General features: G+C 38.9%; 2 protein-coding genes across 6 annotated transcripts in view; one reads left to right on the plus strand and one right to left on the minus strand.

Moving 5' to 3' along the window:
- STXBP4 (syntaxin binding protein 4) overlaps positions 1-23,882 on the plus strand; it is a 208,642-nt gene that overhangs the window by 1,541 nt on the left and 183,219 nt on the right. For 3 of the 5 annotated variants that reach the window (XM_058444671.1, XM_032162787.2, XM_058444672.1), the window contains exons 2-4: positions 17,971-18,048; positions 18,495-18,619; positions 22,862-22,994. In XM_058444671.1, the coding sequence (XP_058300654.1) occupies positions 18,573-18,619; positions 22,862-22,994 (180 nt within the window). In that variant the 5' untranslated portion in view covers positions 17,971-18,048; positions 18,495-18,572. Of the gene's footprint in view, positions 1-13,038; positions 13,107-17,970; positions 18,049-18,494; positions 18,620-22,861; positions 22,995-23,882 lie in introns of those variants that run through there. The other 2 variants (XM_058444670.1, XM_058444673.1) reach the window with 2 other exon arrangements.
- LOC116474369 (M-phase inducer phosphatase 2-like) lies at positions 11,195-12,894 on the minus strand. The gene is given in 2 exon segments (XM_032761032.2): positions 11,195-12,169; positions 12,171-12,894. Coding segments are annotated over 2 exon segments (1,401 nt in total). The 5' UTR covers positions 12,659-12,894; the 3' UTR covers positions 11,195-11,256.

The raw sequence follows: 23,882 nt of genomic DNA on the forward strand, positions 1-23,882 counted from the left end.
ATTTTTGAAAAGATATTGATTACTTTGTGGAGAATGGATTAAAGGTAGGGGGAGGAATGGAAGTAGAACAATTAGGAAGCAATTGCAGTAGTCCACATGAGTGATGATGGTCACCTTGAGTGAGTAATTGATTAACTTGTGGTCACAGGGCCAGAAAATTGCAGAACCAATAAAATCTAAATACCTTCTGACTTCTTTCTGTACTCCGGCATACTGTCTCAAAAATTTCAGGTCTCTATGATTCTACAAATTTATTCATATTGTGTAATGACAGTGTTTGACAATCTTTTTCATCTGCATGCAGCTTGGTTCTTTTTTTTTTTTTTTTGAGGTGGAGTCTCGCTCTGTTGCCCAGGCTGGATTGCAGTGGCTCGATCTCCACTCACTTCAAGCTCCACCTCCCGGGTTCACGCCATTCTCCTGCCTCAGCCTCCCCAATAGCTGGGACTACAGGCGCGCCACTGCGCCTGGCTAATTTTTTGTATTTTTAGTAGAGACGGGGGTTTCACCGTGCTAGCCAGGATGGTCTCGATCTCCTGACCTCGTGATCCACCCGCCTCAGCCTCCCAAAGAGCTGGGATTGCAGGCGTGAGCCACCGCGCCCGGCCCGCACCTTGGTTCTTGTACCAGATTCTCAGCCCTTCTAGGGTGAGATTTCTCATAGTTTAATTTTCTTACAGCATAGACTGAAACCCCTGACACCAACAGTACATTTCTGCTCACCATTCTTTTTCTCCAGGCACCCCTTCTTTGTAGCTCCAGGTAGCAGTATAAATATATGTCAGTAATACAGTCTTTGTCTTGGACTCCAGTATTTTATTTTTTTGTATAATAATTGCAAAATGAAACTCCTATGTACAGTGATATTGATAGCAATGAAGTGGTGTTGGTCTTTGTAGCTTTCTACTTTAATGAAAGAAAATATGCATCGTATCTTAGTATGATAATGTGAAATAACAGTTCATGTTTATGAAATACTTCTGAATGACAACTAAAATATTTTGGTTTTTTACTTATATTTTGAATGAAATGTGTAGAACATCATTTAGTTCAATGTCCAATTAACAAACATATTAAACAATTTAAAACATTTCTGCAACATAGTAGTACTCAAATTTCTTGTATATCCTTCACCAAGATTAGAGAATGATAAAGATTCTTCAGTCTTTATCTGTATACTTACTTGTTTATTTCCTATTACAAGGACACTTTCTCCTTCCAAACCACAGAGCAGGCATCAAAATCAGTAAGTTAATATTTATACAGTATTACCATATGTAGTCAGCTTGGACTACTAATAACAAAATACCACAGACTGGTTGCTTAAACAACAGAAATACTTGTTTCTCAAAGTTCTGAAGGCTGGAAAGTCCAAGATCAATGTATCAACTGATTCACTTCCTGGTGAGTGGTCTCCCTGGCTTGTGACATCTACCATCTTGCTGTGACCTTACATAGATTGGAGTAAATGAGCTCTTATGTCTCTTATAAGGACACCAATCCCATGAGATCAGGTTCCCACCCTTATGACCTCATTCAACCATAATTACTTCCTAATTCAAATACAGCTACATTGGGGGGTTAGGACTTCAACATATGGATTTTGGATTTTGGGGGATATACATTAAATTCTTTACATCATGTTATTCGTGGACTCTACATAAATTACCCCATTTGTCCCAATCATTTCCATTTTAGATCTAGGATTTAATCCAGGATTACTCGTTGATTTTAGTTGTCATGCCTCTTCAGTCTTCTTCAATCTGGAATAGTTGCCAGTCTTTTCTTGTCTTTTTTTCTTTCTTTTTTTTTTTTTTTTTTTTTTTTTTTGAGAGACAAGATCTTGCTGGGTTGCTCAGGCTGGTTTCAAACTCCTGGCCTTAGGAGATCTTGGTCTCCCAAAGTGCTGGGATTACAGGCGTGAGCCACCGCACCCAGCCTTATCTTTCATGACTTTGACATTTTTGAGGAATACAGGCTGGTTACGTGATTAAATGTTCGTCAATATAGGTTTGTCTGATGTTTCTTCATGTTTGTGACTCCTTGACAGGAATATCTTAGAGGAGATGCTGTGCTTCAATCAGTGAGTCCTCTTAGGCATCACATGATCTCAATTTATTCCATGGGTTCATGATGTTAACTTCTGTTTCTTTAAGATTGGGTCTGCCAAGTTTCTCTGTTACAAGGTGAATTTCAAATATGTCACATTCATAAATTAATAGGCAATGTGTGTTTTGTGGGGAGAATCTTTGTGTTTTGTAGGGAGAAGCTTTGATACTGTAAATATTCTGTTTCTCATCATATTTTCTCCTGCCAGATTTCTCCATTGATGCTTCTTGTTTGAATCTGTTATTTCTGTGATGGATGCCAAATGACAATTTTCTGATATTATCAGTCCTAGATTTATTAGTTGGCATTTTACTGTAAGGTAGTTTTCCTTGCTGTACCATATATTTCTTGTTTATTTGTTTACATCAGTATAGACTCATGAATTCAAATTTTAATCAATTTATTACCATTATTTTCTAATTCTGATTTCAAATTTTCTTAGACTTAGCCAATAGAAGCCCCTTTTTGACATGTTTCCTTCATTCTTTCATCACTTCCTTATTTTCTGGCACAACAACGTGCCATGCTTATCTTGTATTTTCCTGACCTGCCTTGGAATCAGCCTTTTCTGCCAGGAATTTTGGTTTCTTTAGTGGAAAGTGGTATTTAGAAACAAACTCTGAGCACTAGAATTGTTCATTACTAGCCTTTCTCAGCAGAGAGACCCTAGAGAATTTGTGTGTATAAACAAGTGTGCATATGTGTGTTCAGCAGCAGGAAATCTGGCTACCTTTATCTTCAATGTATGTACTTACTTGCTCAATTCCCCCCATATGTAAGCAAATTACTGTGGCTGAAAGCTTGGCCCTAGAAAAGTGAATTCATCTCTTCCTGGTATGTCAGCCCAAAGCTGAGTATTAAATATGCTGCCCACTGGACACCATCCAAAAACTCAGCAAGACGAAAGTGATGAGGAAGAAGGAAAGAGAAAAGTGTATTTAGGAAGTTCCGCTCCAGACATTTTAGGAGGGGTAGGAGGAAGGAGGAAAGGCCAGTTAGGAAGTTTGGTTGTAGACACATAGGCCCTTTCATGTACCCTTTTCTCAAGCTCAGCCCATGGATAGGGGAAGCAGGCTTAGAATGATGAGTTAACTTGTCCAAGCCTAATCAGTTGGGTAGTGGCAGAGCTGGAGTTTAAGCCTGGATTTTTTCTGACTCCTTACAACTTGCTATTTTTACTGCGTCTTGTAGAAAGCAGCTTTGCAATGGATGACAACAAAACAACAACAAAAACACTGAAGCCTTTCTTTTCTGTATTAGGAGATATTTCTTTACTTTTGTCTCAGGTAAAAATCATCATTAACGTGGTTAGATGCCTATTTGTAAGATGGCACATTTGAAGTTATTTCTAAGCTAGAACAAACAGCTTAGACAGACTTGAGCATAGGATTGGGGTCAGAGACCGAGGTTATAACCTGGATACAAGGAGTTCTTAAGATGATGAAAGGTCTGTCAATATGCATAGATACAATAACAATACAACACTGGGAGATGCTGAAATGTATATTTTTTTCTCTAAAGCTTTAAATGAATGCCTAAGCCTGGGCTGCAGTTTTTGTGAGTCTGCATGTGCTTGTAATAATGCATAAATTGTTATGATAACTAATGCCAAATAATGGGTTATACCATGAATGGAATGAGAGCTCCTCAGGGCAGGGCTAATCCAACCCTGTTTTGTAGGTAGAGGTGTTAATTACACATTTTAAATATCAAGAGCTGGACTGACATTTCAGATTTGACACCTTTAATTTGCAACATTATTCTTCAGCAATAAACAGTTAAACCTTGTAAACTCTTTCTGGTTAGCTATAATCATGTCCAATTTTATATATTAGGTAAAATAAGTTATATAAGTTATTTTTCATATAAGCCATTTTGATATTCACATAATGTTTTCTTATCTGATTATTGATTTTTAGGCTTTCTATGGATTATAAAGATGTACTATTTTAAATTTTGGTATTTTTAATCCATAACATAAGGAAATTGGGACTTCAGTCTTAATATGGTGGTCATCACTGAACTGTATTTTCTAGTGGTTTTCCTGATAAAGCTCCTGAATCCATTTAACAATGTGAAATACCTAACAATAATTCTGACAATACTCACAACTGTTTATTTGGTAGCTATTTATTACAATACTTGTATCTAAAAGAATAAGAGTAATGTATTTGAATAAATAGTAAGTACAGATATATTGTGTTTGCTTAAGAAAAGGCAGGGTAATCATTGTTTTCCAGTTAGTGCACAATAATGCCCTGAAGTCGTCTCAGTCAGTTTTGATACCCTAGTTTCTTATTTTCTGGCAGCAGCCTCTGTGCCATCTTTTTGAGGAGCTACTCCGTTTAAAAGCTCTTGATTAAGTTTATATGATTGACAGATAATGTGAAAGGAAAACAGAAATCATTTATCAATAGAAGGCATTTATTATTTCAAGTAAAGTTTATCAAGATCAGGGCCAGCTTCATGAAAATATGACGTGTGCAGTCACACAAGGCCCTGCTCTTAAAAAGGCCCCTCACTTATGATGTAGGACACGCAAGCCCCCAAATTGGGGCTTAGCCCAGGAGGGTTCTTGGCTTGGCCCAGAAAAGAATTCCAGGGCAAGCTGGTGGTGTTAAACAGCAACTTTTATTGAAGTGGCATTGTACAGTAAGCAGCAGAGAGACTGCTTCTTGCAGAGTGGGGCTGCCCCATAGGCACTGTGCCCAGAATAGCAGCTTAGAGGCAGTTTTGCACTCATAGCTATACCCTCTTTTAATTATATGCAAATTAAGAGACAGTTTATGCAGAAATTTCTAGGATGAGTGTGGTAACTTCCAGTTCGTAGGGTCATTGCCATGGAAAGGGGTGGTAAGGTCTGTGTGTTGCCATGGCGATAGTAAACTGATGTGGCACACTGGTGGCCATGTCTTCTGGAAAGCTGCTTCTATCCAGGAACTTTTTAGCTGATCCTCAGTTTGGTTCCAAGTCCTGATTCCTACCCCACTTAGATAAGCCCTGTGTTTGTTTAATGCTCTACTGTCAGCATCTTGAAATTATTTTTTTGTTTTTGAGACGGAGTCTCACTCTGTCACTCAGGCTGGAGTGCAATAGCATGATCTCGGCTCACTGCAACCTCTGCCTCCCAGGTTCAAGTGATCGTCCTGCCTCAGCCTCCTGAGTAGTAGCTGGGATTACAGGCGCATACCACCATGCCCTGCTAAAAATTCTTAATAATTATTTAACATGGGACCTTGCATTTTCATTTTGTATTGGGCCCTGCAATTTATGCAGCCAGTCCTTGTCAAGATGTAAATAGATATAAATATAGATAGAGATACAGACACAGATATAGGCACAATATTATATCTCAAATGCACTGACTGACAGTCTCACATGATTCAGGCCAAAGCACAGTCTAATTATATGATTTAATTATGTGATTAAAGGCAAAGGCAGAAAACTAGGGAAAGTACAAAAGTGGAAAGCCTTTAGAGCCTTTACTTTTAACCTTTAGAAGGTTAGAGGTAAGAGATAAAGGAAAAGGCAAATTCAGGTCTCCTGAGAATAGTCAGGTTAAGTGAAATGTGATCAGAACTCCAAACTTGCTACCATAGCCCGTAAGACCTTAGGAAATCCAGACCCTGCCTACTTCTCTAACCTTATCTCCTACCACTCTCTCCCTGTTCACCACACTCCAGTTGCACTTCTTTCTTTTCTGTAAACACCTCAAGTTTGTTTTACTGCCCTCAGACCTTTTCTTTGTCTGGAATGCTTTGTCCCTCAGCTTTTTTCACAGCTGACTTCTTATTTGGATCTTAGCTGGGACACCCTCCCCAGTCTAAATTAGCCCTTCTCTCCTTAGTCACATTTGCTATCACCTTTCAATATCTGAAATCTAGTTCATTTAATTGTATCCTTTTTTTATTGTTTTTCTCCCACCACAAGAATGTAAATACCAAAAGAGCAATGATCTTGGCTTGTCCACCGTAATATCACATGCCCTTAGTGTTGTACCTGCACGTAATTGTACTGAGTTAAATATTTGGTGGATGAATGCATGAATGAAAGCAAACAGAAGGCAGCCAGGTAGCCTAAGGAAACTTCTGAGAGCATTGAGCTGTTGTGCTGATGAAGACTCCTTTCAAGAAGACTGAGACTTTCTTTGAAGTAGTTTTCTGATGTTACCCACTGAGTTGGTCTGTGTGTTACAGGCAGATGCTTATGCATCCTGAAATAGGACCAATTGTCCCATAGAACTGATGTTAATGGTTTCTTTGAATAAACACAGAAATTGATTCTCCCATTGTTAAAACTTGAGAAAGTTAAATTTGTCTTATCTGAGTTACTTTCTCAGGAAACCAACCATGAGGACTCCCAGATACTATCAAGAAACTGAAACTTACCAGATCATTGCATCTGGACGATATGATACCAGACCCCTCAGCCATCATGACTGCCTTACCCAGGGCTACCCAGTCCTTAGGCTGCAGACTAGTATCCATCCATGGCCTGTTAGGAACCCAGCCAGACAGCAGGAGGTGAGTGGAGGGCAAGTGAGCATTACCACCTGAGCTCCACCTCCTGTCAGATCAGTGGCAGCATTAGATTCTCCCAGGGGTGAGAACCCTATTGTAAATTAGGCATGTGAGTGGTCTGGGTTGCATGCTCCTTATGAGAATCTAATGCCTGATGATCTAAGGTGGAACAGTTTCATCTTGAAACCATCCCCCATACCCCCATGCGTGGAAAAATTGTCTTCCACAAAACTGGTCCCTGGTACCAAAAAGGTTGGGGACCGCTGGCCTAACCAATCACTTGCTACCTGTTGACCAACTCCTCTTCCTTACCCTTCCCTAATTCCTGTTTTCCCACACATACTTACATTTTTTCCCTGCCATATAAGCCCCTAATTTTAGCTGGTCAGGGAGAGGGATACAAACTTCCCATCTCCTTGGCTGCGACACCCAGTTAAAGCCTTCTTCCCTGGCAATACTCCGTCTTTCAGTGATTAGTTTTCTGTGTAGCGAGCAACAGGACCTAAACCGAACCCCTGGCATTTTGGTAACACCCCCAAGACAAATGAGCAGCATTTCTGAACTCGTTAGATTCTTGGAAGAAAAAAAAACATGAACTAGCAAACAGAATATTGCCTTTGGGTACAGAATAAAAGATAATAAAATACAGTTGGCCATCAGTATCCGCAGGTTCCACATACACAGATTCAACCAATCACAGATTGAAAATGAACATTAGGCCTACAACAGCTGTGTCTTCACTGAACATGTACACACTTTTTCTTGTCATCATGTCCTGAATAATATAGCATAACATATTTACATTGTGTTTGGTATTATAAGTAATCTAGGGGTGATTTAAAATATAAGAGAGGATATGCATAGGTTAGGTGCAAATACTACACCATTTTATATCAGGGACTTGAATATCTTCTAATTTTGGTATCTGCAGGGTCCTGGAACAAGTTCCCTGAAAATACTGAGGGATGACTATAACTCTTTGATCTTTTATATATTGGTTTCCTGAAACTTTTATATCATTTAAAAATGATCAGTTAAGTTTAGCCCAGGGAAAATAGTCATTCCTGATTTTGTCAATTTTCTTAAACAACCTTAGGATTATATAAGTAGCTGATGTTATCTTGAAGAATCTCTGCTGTGATAAGGTATAAAACAAGTTACCAGTTTCTAAATGCTGTCATTTTTGTGTCTCCTCAAGTATAATACATCTAACTTTATAGGAAGAAATATTTACATTTGTAATATTAGCTTTAGTGAATAAATAAATAATAGGCATTTCTAACTTGTCAGTCCACAGAAACCAGACAGATTATTTGTTGAGCAGCCAACATCATTGTGCCCTCCTACTCTTTTGAAATGACCTTAATGTGAAATGTCACTACACTAGTACACTTTTCCCTGCATTCTAATCCCTCCCAAATGACCAACTGCAGCCTACCCCATCCCACTCATGGGTCATACTGATCTTAGAGGTGGACGTATATTTTAAAAAGAAAATCTTTCCCTCAAAAAACATTGAGAGACTTGTAGTTTAATAAGCCTGCCATAAAATTTTTGATTTGTAGAGCCAAGAAAGAACCTTTAAAGATCATTTTATGAATGATTTTGACGTCGTACATATGAAGACTAGGGAGCAGAGTAAGTGGCTGCCCAAAGTCATATGTCTAGTGGGCATCTACCCTCTGGACTGGTACTCTTCCCAATGCAATTAAAAAAACATGAAATATATGTACTATGTAATATGTACTATGAGCTTCTTTGCTATGAGTCATCTTTCTTTTTAAATTATAGCAGAAAATAAGTGTATTTATTTCTACTGCCTGTCAATTTGCTTACAAAGGAGTTGTCATAAGAAGTTATTTAAAGGATATAGCTGATTTTCTTTGTGAAACACCAGATCTATGTTATTTTCTCTTTTAAATTGCAACATTTGTTGATACCTTAGCAAATGAAGATGAAAGGAGAAAATGACATAAAGGTAAAATGACATTACAGGAGACATAATTAGAAAGAGCTGATTTTAAATATTAGATGCCAAGAAGGTACACTCAAACATGGTAACTTTTTTGATATTTTTCCTTCTTTATCCAAATAATATATCAAAGTATATATCCTTGTTGTAAGCCATTCAAAAAATAAAGAATAATTTAAAGAAGGAAATAAAAATAACAGGAAATAAAAATAGTAGTTCCAATTGTCAGTTATTATTTACATTTTATTGTATATTTTTAATAAATGTAATTTTAAAAGATGAAATTATTCTACACATTCTGCTTTTACCTTGCTGTTGTTTTTTTACCTAGACCATTTTTGATGATTACATAGTATTGTTTTACATGATTATACTGTAAATTATTTAACCAATTATCAATTTTTACATATTTTTGAGGTTTCTGTTATTTTATAATTACTAACTATTCTGTAATGATACTTATGAACTAACAGATACTTCTGTGTGTTTGCTGAATCACTCCTTGCCAACCACAGAGTATTAAAATGAACTAGTATCCTGCTTTTGGTAGACAAACCCTGGATTTGGATTTTCCCCCATTACTGATATCCCATTTCCCCAGGTGCCCCTCAAAATGTTTTTGTTCTCTCACTTTTTCTAACCGTCTTTTTTATTGATCGTAATTGTTTATTAAATGTGCTGAATTTTCACTTTTAAGGGATATTTTACAAACCATATTTACCTAGCATTTTTAGATACTTCTGACCCCAGCCACATCTTCCTTTTTGAACATAAAATCAAGGAGTGCCCTATGTGTCCTTATTGCTCTATCAGGAATCTGGTTACTTTATATAGTGTGTGAACCCAAGAAAGCAATTACTCTCCTTTATGCCCTTGGAAAAGCTAACAGTGCTCTCTGCTAAGAAAAAGCCTCCTTTAGCCCCTTTCTTTTCTTTTGTTCCCTCACTAACAATATAAGCATAAGCCCTCATACTCAATATGAACTGAAATTCTCCAATCAGTCTACAGCCATACCACCCTGAACATGCCAGATCTTGTCTGAAAATCCCCATTTTATCAAGATAATTTAGTGTATCTTTAGAGACCTCTAGATGGCCAATAGCTTCTGACAAAGCACTTTTCTTATGAGCTTTTTAACATTATTATAAAGAGACTATTTGGACTTAGTATTAAAGCAATAAATCTTGCCTTCACTGGTATCATACCGTCCTTCCCTTTCCTTCTGGTGATCATTTCACTTTAGACAAACAACTAAAAAGACATTAGAGCTCTTGACCTCACAGCTCATTAAATATTTCAAAGTAAATATAAAAGTACTTTGGCAAGGAAGGATGGGAATTAGGCTTTTGCTTACAAAGCCTTTATAGGTCTATTCTAGATGTATTATTTTAGACTTTGCAGTGCCAGCTTAATAAATCATCTAGTTGTTTGTTTGTGACAGGTGTCTATGTGTGTGTGTTGTTAAGTAAAATGCACTTGTATGTAAACCAATATGTTACAGTGACATAATTTTTAACAAAAATGTAACACGTATGAATTGTGCCAGGTTTTTTCTTCCACTGCTTTATTAGTAACATTTTTAAATGAAGACATATAATCATATAATCAAGCAGAATTTGGGGTGGGAGGGAAATTATTTTCTAGAAGATGATACACTTAAAGCTTTCCCAAAATATTTTTTGTTATTTACAAAATAGTGGATTTTTAAAAGGCATTACATTAACAATAAAAAAAAAATACCTAGGAATTAACTAAATAAGAAATGTGCAACTGTTACCAGTGCAGGGTCTTGACTACAAGTCGTCTAGGTTCTTGGCATTTTGAACAAAGATTTGGACAAAATGCACAAACAAAGCAAGGAAAGAATGAAACAATGAAAGCATAGATTTACTGAAATGAAAGTACTTTCCACAGAGTGGGAGCAGGCTGGAGCAAGTGGCTCAAGAGCACTGGTTACAGAATTTTCTGGGGTTTAAATTTCCTCTAGAGGTTTTCCATTGTTTACTTGGTTACACATTATGTAAATGAAGGAGTGGCCTGCAACCAATCAGAAGTACTTTCCAGGCCGGGCGCGGTGGCTCACGCCTGTAATCCCAGCACTTTGGGAGGCCGAGGCGGGCGGATCACGAGGTCAGGAGATTGAGACCATCCTGGCTAACACGGTGAAACACCGTCTCTACTAAAAAAATACAAAAGAATTAGCCGGGCGTGGTGGCGGGTGCCTGTAGTCACAGCTACTGGGGAGGCTGAGGCAGGAGAATGGCATGAACCCGGGAGGCGGAGTTTGCAGTGAGCCGAGATCGCGCCACTGCACTCCAGTCTGGGCGACAGAGCAAGACTCCACCTCAAAAAAAAAAAAAAAAAAAAAAGTACTTTACATTTTTCTTTTTTTTTTTTCTGCCTTTAAGCTGGTATTAACCCAACTTAACTAACTCAACAGACTGGGCTCTTCCAGGGGTGGGGGGCACCAGGATATGGAAAATGATGGGATGACACAGGTGAATCGGGGCTGGGGCAGACAGGCAGGACACCCACACCATCTTTCCCATGGACAGCACCTGAGGCCTGCAGCAGGCCCTCAGCCCGGCAGGCCCATAGGGCGGCTGGCTTCAGGCCTCGAAAGGCAAGGGAGGTAGCAGGAGTGACGCAGGCCCCTCACTGGTCCTGCAGCCGGCTACAGAGCTCCCGCCGGCTCCGCTCCCCAGCCCAGCTGCGAGTCTTGAGGCGGAAGGTCTTTAGCTCATCCTTGAAGGCCTCATGGTTCATGGGCCGGTAGTCCTGGGGTTCACAGAAGTTCGGGTGCTGAGGGAAGAACTTCTTGTAGCCGCCTTTCAGGATATACATCTCGGGGTAGTAGAGGCTGGGGTAGTCGTTGACAGCATGGTCTCGTTCCCTGATGAAACGGCACATGCGGGGCCCACGCTCGGATGAGAATTCACAGTGGAAAATGAGGATGACTCTCTTGTCCAGGCTACAGGGTGTGATGGGGCTCTGCAGCAGGAAGCTCTTGGCGTCGCGTTCCAGGGGCAAGTTCACCGCAGTCTTGATGTGCCCGTCTTCATACTCATAGGGGTATCTGCAGTCTACAATCACAAACTTATCCACGATGTTGCTGAACTTGCCCGTCAACAGGGCCACCATCGTTTCTGGTGAGATGTACTTGAGGTCTTGATGCTTTCCATCTACTGTCTGTAGGAGGAAGGCCTTAGAGTAATCTCCAATCAGCTCTCGATGGTCACTGTCCAGGAGATTCTGGATCTCATCGTGACACAGTGATTCTGAGCAGAGGACGCGGGCCTTAGTTCCCTCAGCCTCCTGCTGCTCCTCAGGAGGGGTCACGCTCCGCCTCCACTTATTCTGCACGGGCATGTCCCTGTCCTGGGGCCGCTCCAGCCTCTCGAGAATGGGCCGGATCATGCTGCAGGGCATGGATGGAAAGCGGAAGAGCCGCTGGCACTTGCTCTACATGACGAGGTCCTGTTCCTCTTCCTTTTCCAAGGTCTTGACCAGTGGGGCACTAATGAGACTCTCCATGCCTGGGGGAACTGCATCATCGTCCTTTAAGTCACTCTAGGATGTCCACAAATCCATCGTCTTCCTCAGTATCCCCCTCTGCGGGGGTCGGAGAGAAGCGACCTAAGGCCAGGGGGCTGAGCTCCTCCACTTCCATCTTCCGCTCAGGACTGAGACACATCAGGTCGGGGGCCGAGCTGGGTCTCTGGGCAAAGGCTTCCCTGCGGCTGGCCCACTCTGCCAGAGCATGGATGGAGCTGGGATGTGTGGGCTTCCATGGCATCTTGAAGACAAATCCATCCCGCATAGACTGGAAGCGTCTGATGGCAAACTGCTCGGTCTGCTCTGCCATCTGGGGGTCCATAGGGCTGGGGGAATCCATGCAGAGACCTGCATCAGAAGATTCGGAGGATTCAGACGTCAGGGAGGATTCGGATGCCGGTCGAGACAGGGATAGGCGTGTAAGGCGGCTGCGGCTGCGGAAGAGCAGTGTCCCTACCTGACTCTTTGGGGTTTCGCTGCCGAGCCTGGCGAGGTCGTGCATGGTCTGGGTGAGGGTGGTGACCGGCGAGGAAGCGGCCGCGCGCACCGGGGACCCCAGGAGGCCATGAGATCCCAGCAGGAGGCCCGGGAGGTGGCCGGGACGCTGGGCGCCACCGCACACGCCTGCTGGACTGAGAGCCGAGCCTAGCGTGGGCTCCGGCTGGGGCACCTCCGTCGCGGCGGGGCCGGGCGCAGGGCAGCCAACAAACGCCGGCACAGCTGGCTGGGCCGAGGGAGGCAGCGGGCGAGGGGTGGGGTGGGGGGAGGGAAGGGAGGGAGGGAGGAAGAGCCACAGGGCCAGGCGCGAGGGAGGAGAGGGATGTGGGGGGGGCGGGGGGCGAGGGACGCGGGGCTCAGGCACCAGCCTGGGAAGCCTCTCCAGAAGTACTTTCCATTTTTCATCTGCCATGCAGTGCAAAGGGAGTAGCCTCTGATCCTTTTGTGGAGAGGTAGGGTTTTCCTTTTGATTCAATTCTAGGAAGTCAGCGCCAATCGGCCTTAGGCTCCCTGCCTCCAGACCCTATTCTCCTGCCTCACAAGGTCACTGGGAAGGCAACTTTAAAATACCGTAGAAACAGGCTTGTCCCACCTGTGGCCCATGGGCTGCATGTGGCCCAGGACAACTTTAAATGTGTTCCAACACAATTTTGTAAACTTTCTTAAAACATGAGATTTTTTTGCGTTTTTTTTTTTTTTGTCGTTGTTGTTGATGATTTGTTTTTAAGCTCATTAGCCAACATTAGTGTTAGTGTATTTTGTGTGTGGCCTAAGACAATTCTTCTTCCTCCACTGTGGCCTGTGGAAACCAAAAGATTGGCCACCCCTGCTATAGAAGGTCACAAAAGAAGATTTGAACAAATAGAAAGTGATACCAAATTCTTGGATAGGAAGACTCAAAATAACATCATAGATAACAGTACTTCTTCAATTAATTTGTAAATTTATTGATTCCCTTACAAATAGCATTGTTTTGTTTTTTAAACAAGATAAGAATACTTTGAATTTAATGTGTAAAAATAAACAACCAAAAACAACCAGGGAAAACCTGGTTAACAAAAGAAGAAATGAGAGGTGATTGGCCTTACTAGGTATGATAGTGCCTCTAATTAAAATAGAATGGCATTGGTGTACGAATAAACAGCCTAACCAAAGGGCCAGAATAAAAATTACAGAAGTAGACCCAAACACTTCAGAGATCTTGTATATGATGAAAGTTGTATCTCAAAATGGTGGGGAAAAGATTTAATAAATGTAGTTGAGACAATGGGGTGGTTTTCTTGGGAAAAATATGAGTTGGATCTGTACTTTATATTACGATGGATTCCAAATGGATCAAATATTTAAAAATGAAACCATAAGAGTACTGGAAGAAAATATGAGAGAATTCTTTATAACTTTGGAGTGGGCAAGGAGTTTCTAATTTGACCTAAAACCTGGAAATCATAAAAGATTCATAAAGTTAGCCACAAACTTTTGCATAACAGAAAGCCCATAACCCAGAAGAAAAGGGGGGAAATATATTTGCAATTCTTAATGCTGATAGAGAAATAATTTCTGTAAGATTTAAGAACTCCTAGAAACTGAACAGAGAAAGACCTAACGATAAATAGAAGAATTGGCAAAAGATGTAAAAAAAAAACACAGTTCACATGAAAGGAGATACTGAATGGTTCTTAAAGCATAAAAAACTCTTCAGCCTCACTCCAACTACCTTGAGATACCATTTTCATCATGAGACTGGCAAAAATCCAAACGTTATTTAGTATACCATAGTGGAGAAAATCTAGAGTAACAGGCTCTGTTGTTGGTGAGATAGTAAATTAGTACAACCCTGACTGAGGGACATTTGGCAATTTGTATCAATTTCATTATGGCATTTTTGTAATTTCATTAAATTAATATTTACTATAATTTCTGGCAGAAGATATTTTCTTTTATTTTCTCTATTTTTTGTCCAGTGAAAAGAACTGGTTTTATTGAATACCGTGTCTGAGAATATAAATTACTAAGTCTTACTCAAACACCATATGCGTTATGGACAGATTTTTTTTGTCTGATGAGATTTCTAATTATATGGGATGAAGATTGTTTTAATGAGATCATAAGTAAACAGACTTATCAAAAAAAGCTCTAATTTAAGTTTTCTGGAATAGATTCGTCTTATACAACAAGACTTTTTTTCTCCAATGTTCCACTTTCTCTGTTTTTGCTGACCTAACTGTTTCCCTCTTATGATTCACCAAACTAGAATAACAATATATTTGTCTTCAATGTGCATATTTTTAGTAAAAGAACAGAATGTTTTCCTTCTGGGTTATTTATTAATTATGGGAACTTGAGGGTGGTGTGTGTGTGTGTGTGTGTGGTGAGTATGTGTATGTAACATTACTGGAATCCCTGTTGGTTAAGGGCCTTGCAAGCTTGTATAGAGTAGGAAGCAGGCAAAGGAGAGGGAAAGGACAGACATTTTATGATATTTAAGGACATGACAATGAATACCTTGTTAATACAAAAAATAAGCCCACTGTTGGGATGGATAAGCTTAAACCCACTTCTGTTTAATCAATAGTGTCATCTTTATATAAAAGAGATAACACATTACCACTCCTTACTCTCTTATTCCACTTTTTTGGTGAATCAAGCTTTTTATCTGAATTAATTTTCCAGCATACTGTAGTAGAAACAGCTTGGATTTGGAGCAAGAAACAGCAGGATTCAAACTCTACCACTAGCCTCTGACAATGAACAAGCCACATACTTTCTGTATGACTTATTTTTCTTTTGTATAAAATTGGGTTAATAATACCTCCCTTGTGGGGCTCCTGTGGGAAGAAAATCCTGTAACATGGGGCCTGGCTGTATTGGTGTTTAATGATGACTTAGATCCCAGGTTTCGCAGCCTTTCTCCATACTCCCTGTGTATACTGCTGTCAGAGCACTTCACCCTTCCTGATCTCATCTCATCTCTAGCACTTAGGACACTGCCAGCATGTTAAGTGAATGGAATAAACACCTAAATTTTATTTTATACCTTAAAATAGAAATGTTTTAAAATGTCTTGTTAAGTGTATTATACGGAATCTATTGTAGAGTAGCATTTATACATCATTAGGCTTGTATGTTCCCAGGGGACCTGGGGACGTGTGTCCAGTTAGAACAACTCACCAAAGATGAGGATCTTACTCACTTTGGTACCAGTAGAAAGACTGCTCAGTTTTTCACATCTGCTTTTGAGCCAGGTGTTACTATTCCTACCTTACTTAATAGGAGGAGATGCTAAGAGGTTAGGCAATTTTTCTAATGCAATGTTACTAGCCCATGGCAGTACTGCCATTTGAACTCTGCATTTCTGTTCTTTATTTTTTTTTACTTCTGTCTAGTACACTTTCCACAATATTAAATAAATACATTCGGAATACATAGTATGTGAAACATAGTGCCAATTAATGGTAGTTACTATTATTGTTGTTATTTGAGAATGACCTCTCTTGAGCTTGAGAATCTGCTCCATGCGTGTATCATTAAAGCGGTCTATAATGAACTTATGCAAACTTAGTTTTAGAATTGAACTCTCTTCCATGACTATATCAGTCTTGTGGACAGCTGCAGTGGCTCTTGACTCTGAGAGGCTACTAGTCAAAGCCCAAGGATTTTAAACTCCTCCCTCAGGTGGCCCTTCTTTTCCTCGTGGGTACTGAATAACTTTCTTATTTCGTGGTCATTGGACTTTTGCTACTGACACTGTGGCTTGGTGGCTTCATTTTTCTGCATGCTTCCACTGTTCCTGTTGCTTGCTACTACAGAGGCTGTGAAAGTCGAAATGTGTTTTTACCACCCAGACCAGTGAATACATTCCTATGTTAGGGCCTCAAAAGTAGTTGGCTCTGTGTTTGGGGCCCATTCAGTTCATTTACGGAAGAATCTATGATTTCTTCTGCATACAATGGTTGAAGAAAAGATAGGATGATCCTCTTGATTTTAGTCTTCAATCTCTCAGTTTTGTTCTCCCCAGACCCTTTTGTTCCTGAGTCTTCAGTTTCTCTGGGGCTCTTTTTTTATTTTTATTTTTTTGATACAGAGTCTGGCTCTGTCGCCCAGGCTGGAGTGCAGTGGCGCGGTCTTGGCTCACTGCCAGCTCCGCCTCCCAGGTTCACGCCATTCGCCTGCCTCAGCCTCCCGAGTAGCTGGGACTACAGGCACTGCCCCACGCCCGGCTAATTTTTTTTGTATTTTTAGTAGAGACGAGGTTTCACCGTGTTAGCCAGGATGGTCTCGGTATCCTGACCTCGTGATCCACCCACCTCGGCCTCCCGAAGTACTAGGATTACAGGCGTGAACCACCGCACCCGGCCAGTTTCTCTGGGATTCTTTAAGATACATTCCTCCTGCACCTGTTTCCTAGGCCAGAATTTTGTTGTGAATCAGTTGCTGATGTGCTGATGTATTGATTCTCCTCAGCTTTTCAAAGGATATCACCTTTCTTTACCTTAGTATGCCATACAAATATTACCATTATGTGTGTGCTCAGACTTAAAAAATGTTTAAGAAGCTCTGCCCTAAATTTCAGCTTCTTCACCCCTCTTTTACCAATTATCACCCAACCATCTATTTTTTATCTTTTAAAAACTTGTTCAAAATTTTCATCCAGTGGCTCTTTTCCCATTTACTCTTCAGCATTCTGAGTTTATACTGTTTGTAAGTCTTTACCCTAAGACTTTCATATTAGTTGGCTCTTGGGAGGGAAAGAATATATGTGCCAAGGTCAAGATGCCATTTTTAACTGAAAATCGGGTTTTTTAAAAGTTTAACTTTATTAAGCTATAATTGATTTACAACAAACAGCAGATATTTAAAGTGAGACAGTTTGTTACATTTGACGTATATCCATTTGTGAAATCATCACCACAATCAAGGCACCTATGTACCTCTGTAGAAACTGAGGCTTGGAGAAGCCCAAAATTTCAAATGAGAACCCAGGCCTGTCAGATCTCAAGGTCCATCCTGTAGACTATAACCTGAGTTCTAGTTAGGAGAAGAAAACAACAACAACAACAAAAAAAAACACTATTTTTCATTTGTGAGGGAAAACCACACAATCTCTGAATCTAGCTCATTTCTTCAGGAAGAGAGTTGTACTAAATGATCCTAGTGTCTTTTTCAACTTTAAATTCGTTTGCTTCATTCATTGTTCTTAATAAAAGGTGGTAAGTCTCTGTTCAAATACAGTTCGTTTTAATTAAGTGAAACCACTATTCGTAATTTTCACAGTGGAACAATATAAGACATTGAAAGCATATTTTTTTCTCTTCATAGGAAAGCCATTTAAGAAGTTCCTGGAATAATATTAGTCAGAGTAATATAGGATCTGCAGGAAGTGCCTCAAGATAGTTGGTAAGATAATAAGAATTTAGTTTTTTTCAAATGCATTGCGCAATTATTTTTCTGACTATAAGCTTCATAGCCTTGTACTCACTGGAGACATTTTCCTCAATCTTTAACTATTATGTGATTTTTAAGCTTACCAAGGGTAGAAGCTGTAATAGTTACCTAAAGCTTAGCTGTATGTTCACTTTTGCCAGAGAATGAAGATGTTATATAGATATGGATATTCATAATGATATAGACATAGACTTATCTATCTAATGAGTTGTCTTTACACTTCTCGGATGTTATTGTCAATGACCAAAATGCCGTAACTCAAAATACATACATCTAACATCTATACACAGTCTTATATTATTTATGTGCCAAGTGTATATAATGTTTTTATGAACAGTTGGAATCAAATTTGGCAGTTCTAAGACCTGACAATTTATTTTCTACTTCTTCAATCCTAGGAAAAGAAGAATTTCTAGACTCTTCATCAAGATCTTCATTTATACAGCTGTTAAATCCAAGGCTACTTTGGTGAAAGCATGAATAAAAATACATCTACTGTAGTATCATCCAGTCTACTTGAAAAGTAATTTTTAAATTTAATATGTTTTGAACTATAGTTTGAAATATGTAAACTATTAATGAACATTTGATTAAAAGTTTTTTTACATCTAGCTCTCTAATGTGGTCTACAGTAGCAGTAATGAGTAGTCAGTAAAGTAATACATTGAATTACCTTTCAGTGTAAATCAGTGTATAGAAGAAAATCTGCATTCTCCTTAAAGTCATTTGTACAGGCACGGTAGGGCATGCCTGTAGTCCCAGCTGCTCCGGAGACTAGGACAGGAGGATAGCCTGAGGTTGGGAGTTTGAGGCTGTAGTATGCTATGATTGCACCTGTTAATAGCCGCTGCACTCCAGCTTGGGCAACATAGCAAAACTCTGTCTCTAAAAATAATAAAAAATAGACAATTGTCAAATGCATTTTTAAAAACTCTTTTGTGAGATTTCTTTTTTAAATTTTGATTTTTAATATCTAGAAATATTTTATAATTCCGTTAAAAAATTTGATAATATATAGATTAACTCTTGCTGACTAACAAACCACCCTAAAGTCCCTTAAAACAATAAGCATTTATTCTTTCTCGTGGTTGAGTGGGTTGGTTGAGCAGTTCTGCTCTATACCAGATAATGTAGGATGGCCTCGTTTACATCTTGTGAGGCCTCAGCTAGGAAGGTTGAATGGCAGAGGTCTCTTTAGAGCTGGTCTGTCATTCTTCAGGAGGCTGGCTCGAGCTTTTCGCATGGTAGCAGAAGCACAGGTGTTTTCCAAATATCCAGTTTCCTCACATTTGCTGGTATCCCATTGGCCAAAGCAATTTAAATAGCCAAATGAAAATTCAAGGAGTGGAGATACAGACTTTGCTTTTAGTGAAAGGAAGCAGTAAAGTCACATTACCAAGATGCATGCAGACAAGAATGGGAGGAATTGGTGGCCATTTTGTAAACGTAAAACATACCTTTAACAAGGTATATTAAAAAAAATCTTGCTGTTGTTCTAGTCTTCACTGTGTGCCCTCATTCCCTCTATAAAAAGTTGTTTTTATTCTTGGTCCTTTTGTAGTGCTTCTTTTGCTTAAGCCAATGCATATATATAAAAATAAATATACACATATATATGTACACATGATAATTATATATATTTGGATTCCACTCCCCAGAATATTCTTAAGTAAAAGGTATCATGTATACTGTTTTGACCTTGCCTTTTTGTTTTAATGTATATCCTGGTGATCCTTTCATATCAGTTTATAAAAATCTTCCTTGTTTTTTGTTATAACTGCATAATATTCTATTGTGTGGATGTACCATAGTTTATTCAGCCAGTACATTATGGATGGGCATTTGTATTATTTGCAATATCTGGTGAATACAAATTATGCCAAAATGAATAACCTAGCATGTAAGTCATTTTCTATTTTTTGCCAGAGTATTTTTGGGATAGATTCCTAGAAATGGAATTGCTGGATCAGAGGGTCTTTTTTTGTTAGAGGTTACCAATTTATCTCTTTAGAAGCTGTACCATTTTGCATTCCCACCAGCGGTGTGCAAAAATGCCTCTTTTCCCATAGCTTTCTCATCAGAGTATGTTGTTGAAGTTTTAAGTTTTTATTGGTCTGGTAGGTGAGTAGTAGTATCTCTGCAGTTTTAACTTGTAATTCTCTTATTATGAGTGAAGTTGAGCAGAACTATTTTTGATACTTAATAGGAAAGAAAGAGTATATACTCTAAAATTTTAATAATAGAAGAGTTTTAAAATAAGGTCCTAGTCGTGTATGTAAATTTTATGCTGCTATGAACATATAAATTTATGTTTAAGAAGAACTTTTAACAACATAGACATTGCTTATAATAATTCTGGGTAAGAAAAAAAACAAGATCTAAAATGGTTTAAGTAGTATGATAGCAATTCAGAAAATATACGGATATTAATTCAGAAAATATATGGATAGATTTATAGAGAAAACATATTAGCAGCAATAAACTGCTGTGTTAATAATACTTTGTTGGGATTAGAAAAGTAAGATCCTGTGCTGAAACAATAATATATGCTGGAGATTGTTTGTGCCCCCAGTGAAGGACATTCACATTTGGAGGGTTTAAGAGTTAGTGGAGAGATCTAATAAGGTAGCTTACTTCCCTTTCTTACCTTATCTTTCATTTCTAGGCTTTACTCGTTTATGTTTTTGCAATCTACTATCCTGTAAAGAAGGGGTTTATTGGCCAGGGGCGGTGCCTCATGCCTGTAATCCCAGCACTTTGGGAGGCCGAGGCAGGCGGATCACTTGAGGTCAGGAGTTGGAGACCAGCCTGGCCAACGTAGTGAAACCCTGTCTCTACCAAAAATACTCAAAATTAGCTGGGTGTAGTAGCACGCGCCTGTAATCCCAGCTATTCAGGAGGCTGAGGTGGGAGGTCGCTTAACCTGGGAGGCAGAGGTTGCAGTAAGCTGAGATCATGCCACTGCACTCCAGCCGGGACAGAGCGAGACTCCGTCTCAAAAAAAAGAAAAAAAAGAATGAATTTAGGGTGCATTTTGGACGCTTGGACCCTGTCCTCTCTGCCTTTTTTCTAGCTGATTGACTATTGCCCTAGAAACCAGATAGGCCTTCCCAAATTAGAGCTGAATTCAGTATACCTGTAATACAGCCCTAAATGATGTCATACATGGAGAGCAAAATATTCAAAAATGGAGTTCTATGTGCTTTTTAAAAAAATTTCTCTCTTCTTTTTAGAAATTATCTTTTCGAATGCAACAGTTTTCTTAAAGATATTCTTAGAGTTTCTACGGCAGAAGCTAAGAAAGCTTTTTCTAAAACTATAATCATGTAAGATATGAAGTAACTCTTTTTTTAATAGTAGTTTCAGTTATTCGATGTATTTGAAGGTAGCTGGAAGTCCTATATTCAACAATGGCTCTAACACAACAACAAAGTAGATTACATATCACATTTTGCCTCTGAAGTAAGACTGACTGGGCTCACACTTGGGCCATCAAGTTAACCTATCTGAATTTTGGGTCTTTTAAAAAAATAAGGGTAAGAATCTTAAGGATTTGTAGATATTAAATTAGATGTCATTATTTAGGTATTGTTTAGCACAGTACCCAGTATTATTAAACAGGCAGCCCTAAATCTTATTTCAAACTTAATTCAAGTTTTGTTTGACCAGTAAAAGTCTCTGGTCTGACCCAGGCATTCAGAAATGCAACTTGGATATCCCTTTTGCAGGATGTTTTGTACAGTCCCTTCTTTTCAAATGGCATTGCTTTTATGTCTGACAGAAATTACAGTTGAAACAAGTACTTTTTACCAAGAAAATATTCTTTCTAAATTAAAAAGATAAATTTTGAGATTCAAATGGAAGTCGTATTTACTTTGCTTTAAATGGCCACAGACATGTCTTTTAAAGCTACTTAAAATATTTAGTTTTGGAATTCTTCAAGTAGTCTAATAACCAGGTAAAAGCAAATCTTTTCCGTCACCTTTAATAAATTTTTGTTCTACTCCAAAGAAATAAGCATTATCATTGTAAATTCTTTTGTGTTTTGGATGTTTTATAGGGAAAATCAAAAGTATAGGCAAGCAAACTCATTTAATTGCTGTTATGTCACCATACTTTTTAAAAATGTTGTTGCTAGTAAGTACTAAGTATTTTGGGTTTTCTAGATCAGGGGTCCCTAAACCCTGGGCCGCAGACTGGTAGTGGTCCTTAGTCTGTTAGCAATCAGGAGACACAGCAGGAGGTGAGTCTAAGGCAAGTGAGCATTACTGCCTGAGCTCTGCCTCCTGTCAGATCAGTGGCGGCATTCAATTCTCGTAGGATCACGAACCCTATTGTGAACTGCGCATGGGAGGGAATCTAGCTTGCATGCTCCTTTTGAGAATCTAGTGGCTGATGATCTGTCACTGTCTCCCCCTCACCCCCAGATGGGACTGTCTAGTTGCAGGAAAACAAGCTCAGGGCTCCCCCTGATTCTACATTATTGTGAGTTGTATAATTATTTTATTATATATTACAATGTAATAATAAAGTGCACAATAAATGTAGTGCATTTGAATCATCCCGAAACCATCACCCCTCTGCACCCCCATCCCCTCTCCACCCCCCGTGGAAAAATTGTCTTCCATGAAACAAGTCCCTGGTGCCAGAAAAGGTGAGGGGTCGCTGGTCTAGATCTCAGATTTTGATTTAATAAGTAGTTTAAAGAAAAAAATAGGTACAGATCTCTAGACTAACCTGTGTGTGCTGATTTACTTTATCTTAGGGATCCTGCCTTTCAGATGATTACGATTACCAAGGAAACAGGCCTTGGCCTGAAGATACTAGGAGGAATTAACCGGAATGAAGGCCCATTGGTATATATTCAGGAAATTATTCCTGGAGGAGACTGTTATAAGGTAAAAATATGTCCCGTGCCCACCAAAAATACAAACAAAAAGACCCACCAGTGGTGAAGTTTATTTTTCTTCATTAGTGAATTTATATCCACTGTGACCATACCTCAGTGAAAAATACAAAGGCATTAGAAGATAAGACTATTGCCCTCAAGGAGCTTTAAACCAAGAAATAAATAGGTTCTTCTATAAAAATAATAGATATTTCTGACTGTAAGATAAGGTTATTATTTTTAAATTACATGCTGTTCAACTTTTATCCTGTATCTGATTGAGAGAAATTATATTTGATGACTTGTTATCTTTCTACTACTTTGAGTTTTTATTAAGTTGGATCAGTAGAACTTTAATTACATTCATTTAGCCTCTACTAAATGTAAAACAAAACAAACAGCAAACAAAATCTAATTTCTGAATTCACAGTTCTTGTTGAGCTAATGAGTTTTATCACTCATTAAAACCAGAAAATGTCTTTTTTTAGGAATTAGAAAGTCTTACTCTCCTCTTCAGTGTAAGAAATACATAATGAGCTCCCTTTCACTTTGGTTGGTAGGAAGCTCAGACCCAAATTTGAAGGACAACCCCAGCAATTTAACAAACTGGTTACTACATTTGAATTCTCATTCTTCTTGGATTTCATTTGCTATTTCTGTTTTACTAAAGTGATTTTGTGTCGTTTTTTGAAAATTGCTTCCATTTGATTTTGGAGAGATATCAAAGAATTTAATACAATTATATTAATAATTAAGAATTAATAAAATTAATAAAATATTCTCCATTTGATTGCCTCCATTTGATTTTGGAGAGATATCAGATATAAAGAATTTAATAAAATTATATAATTAAGAATTAATAAAATTCATATAATATTCTATTAATATCAAGCTATAT

This window comes from Hylobates moloch, unplaced genomic scaffold (genome assembly GCF_009828535.3).
Source record: "Hylobates moloch isolate HMO894 unplaced genomic scaffold, HMol_V3 SCAFFOLD_10, whole genome shotgun sequence".
Classification (NCBI taxonomy): Eukaryota; Metazoa; Chordata; class Mammalia; order Primates; family Hylobatidae; genus Hylobates; species Hylobates moloch.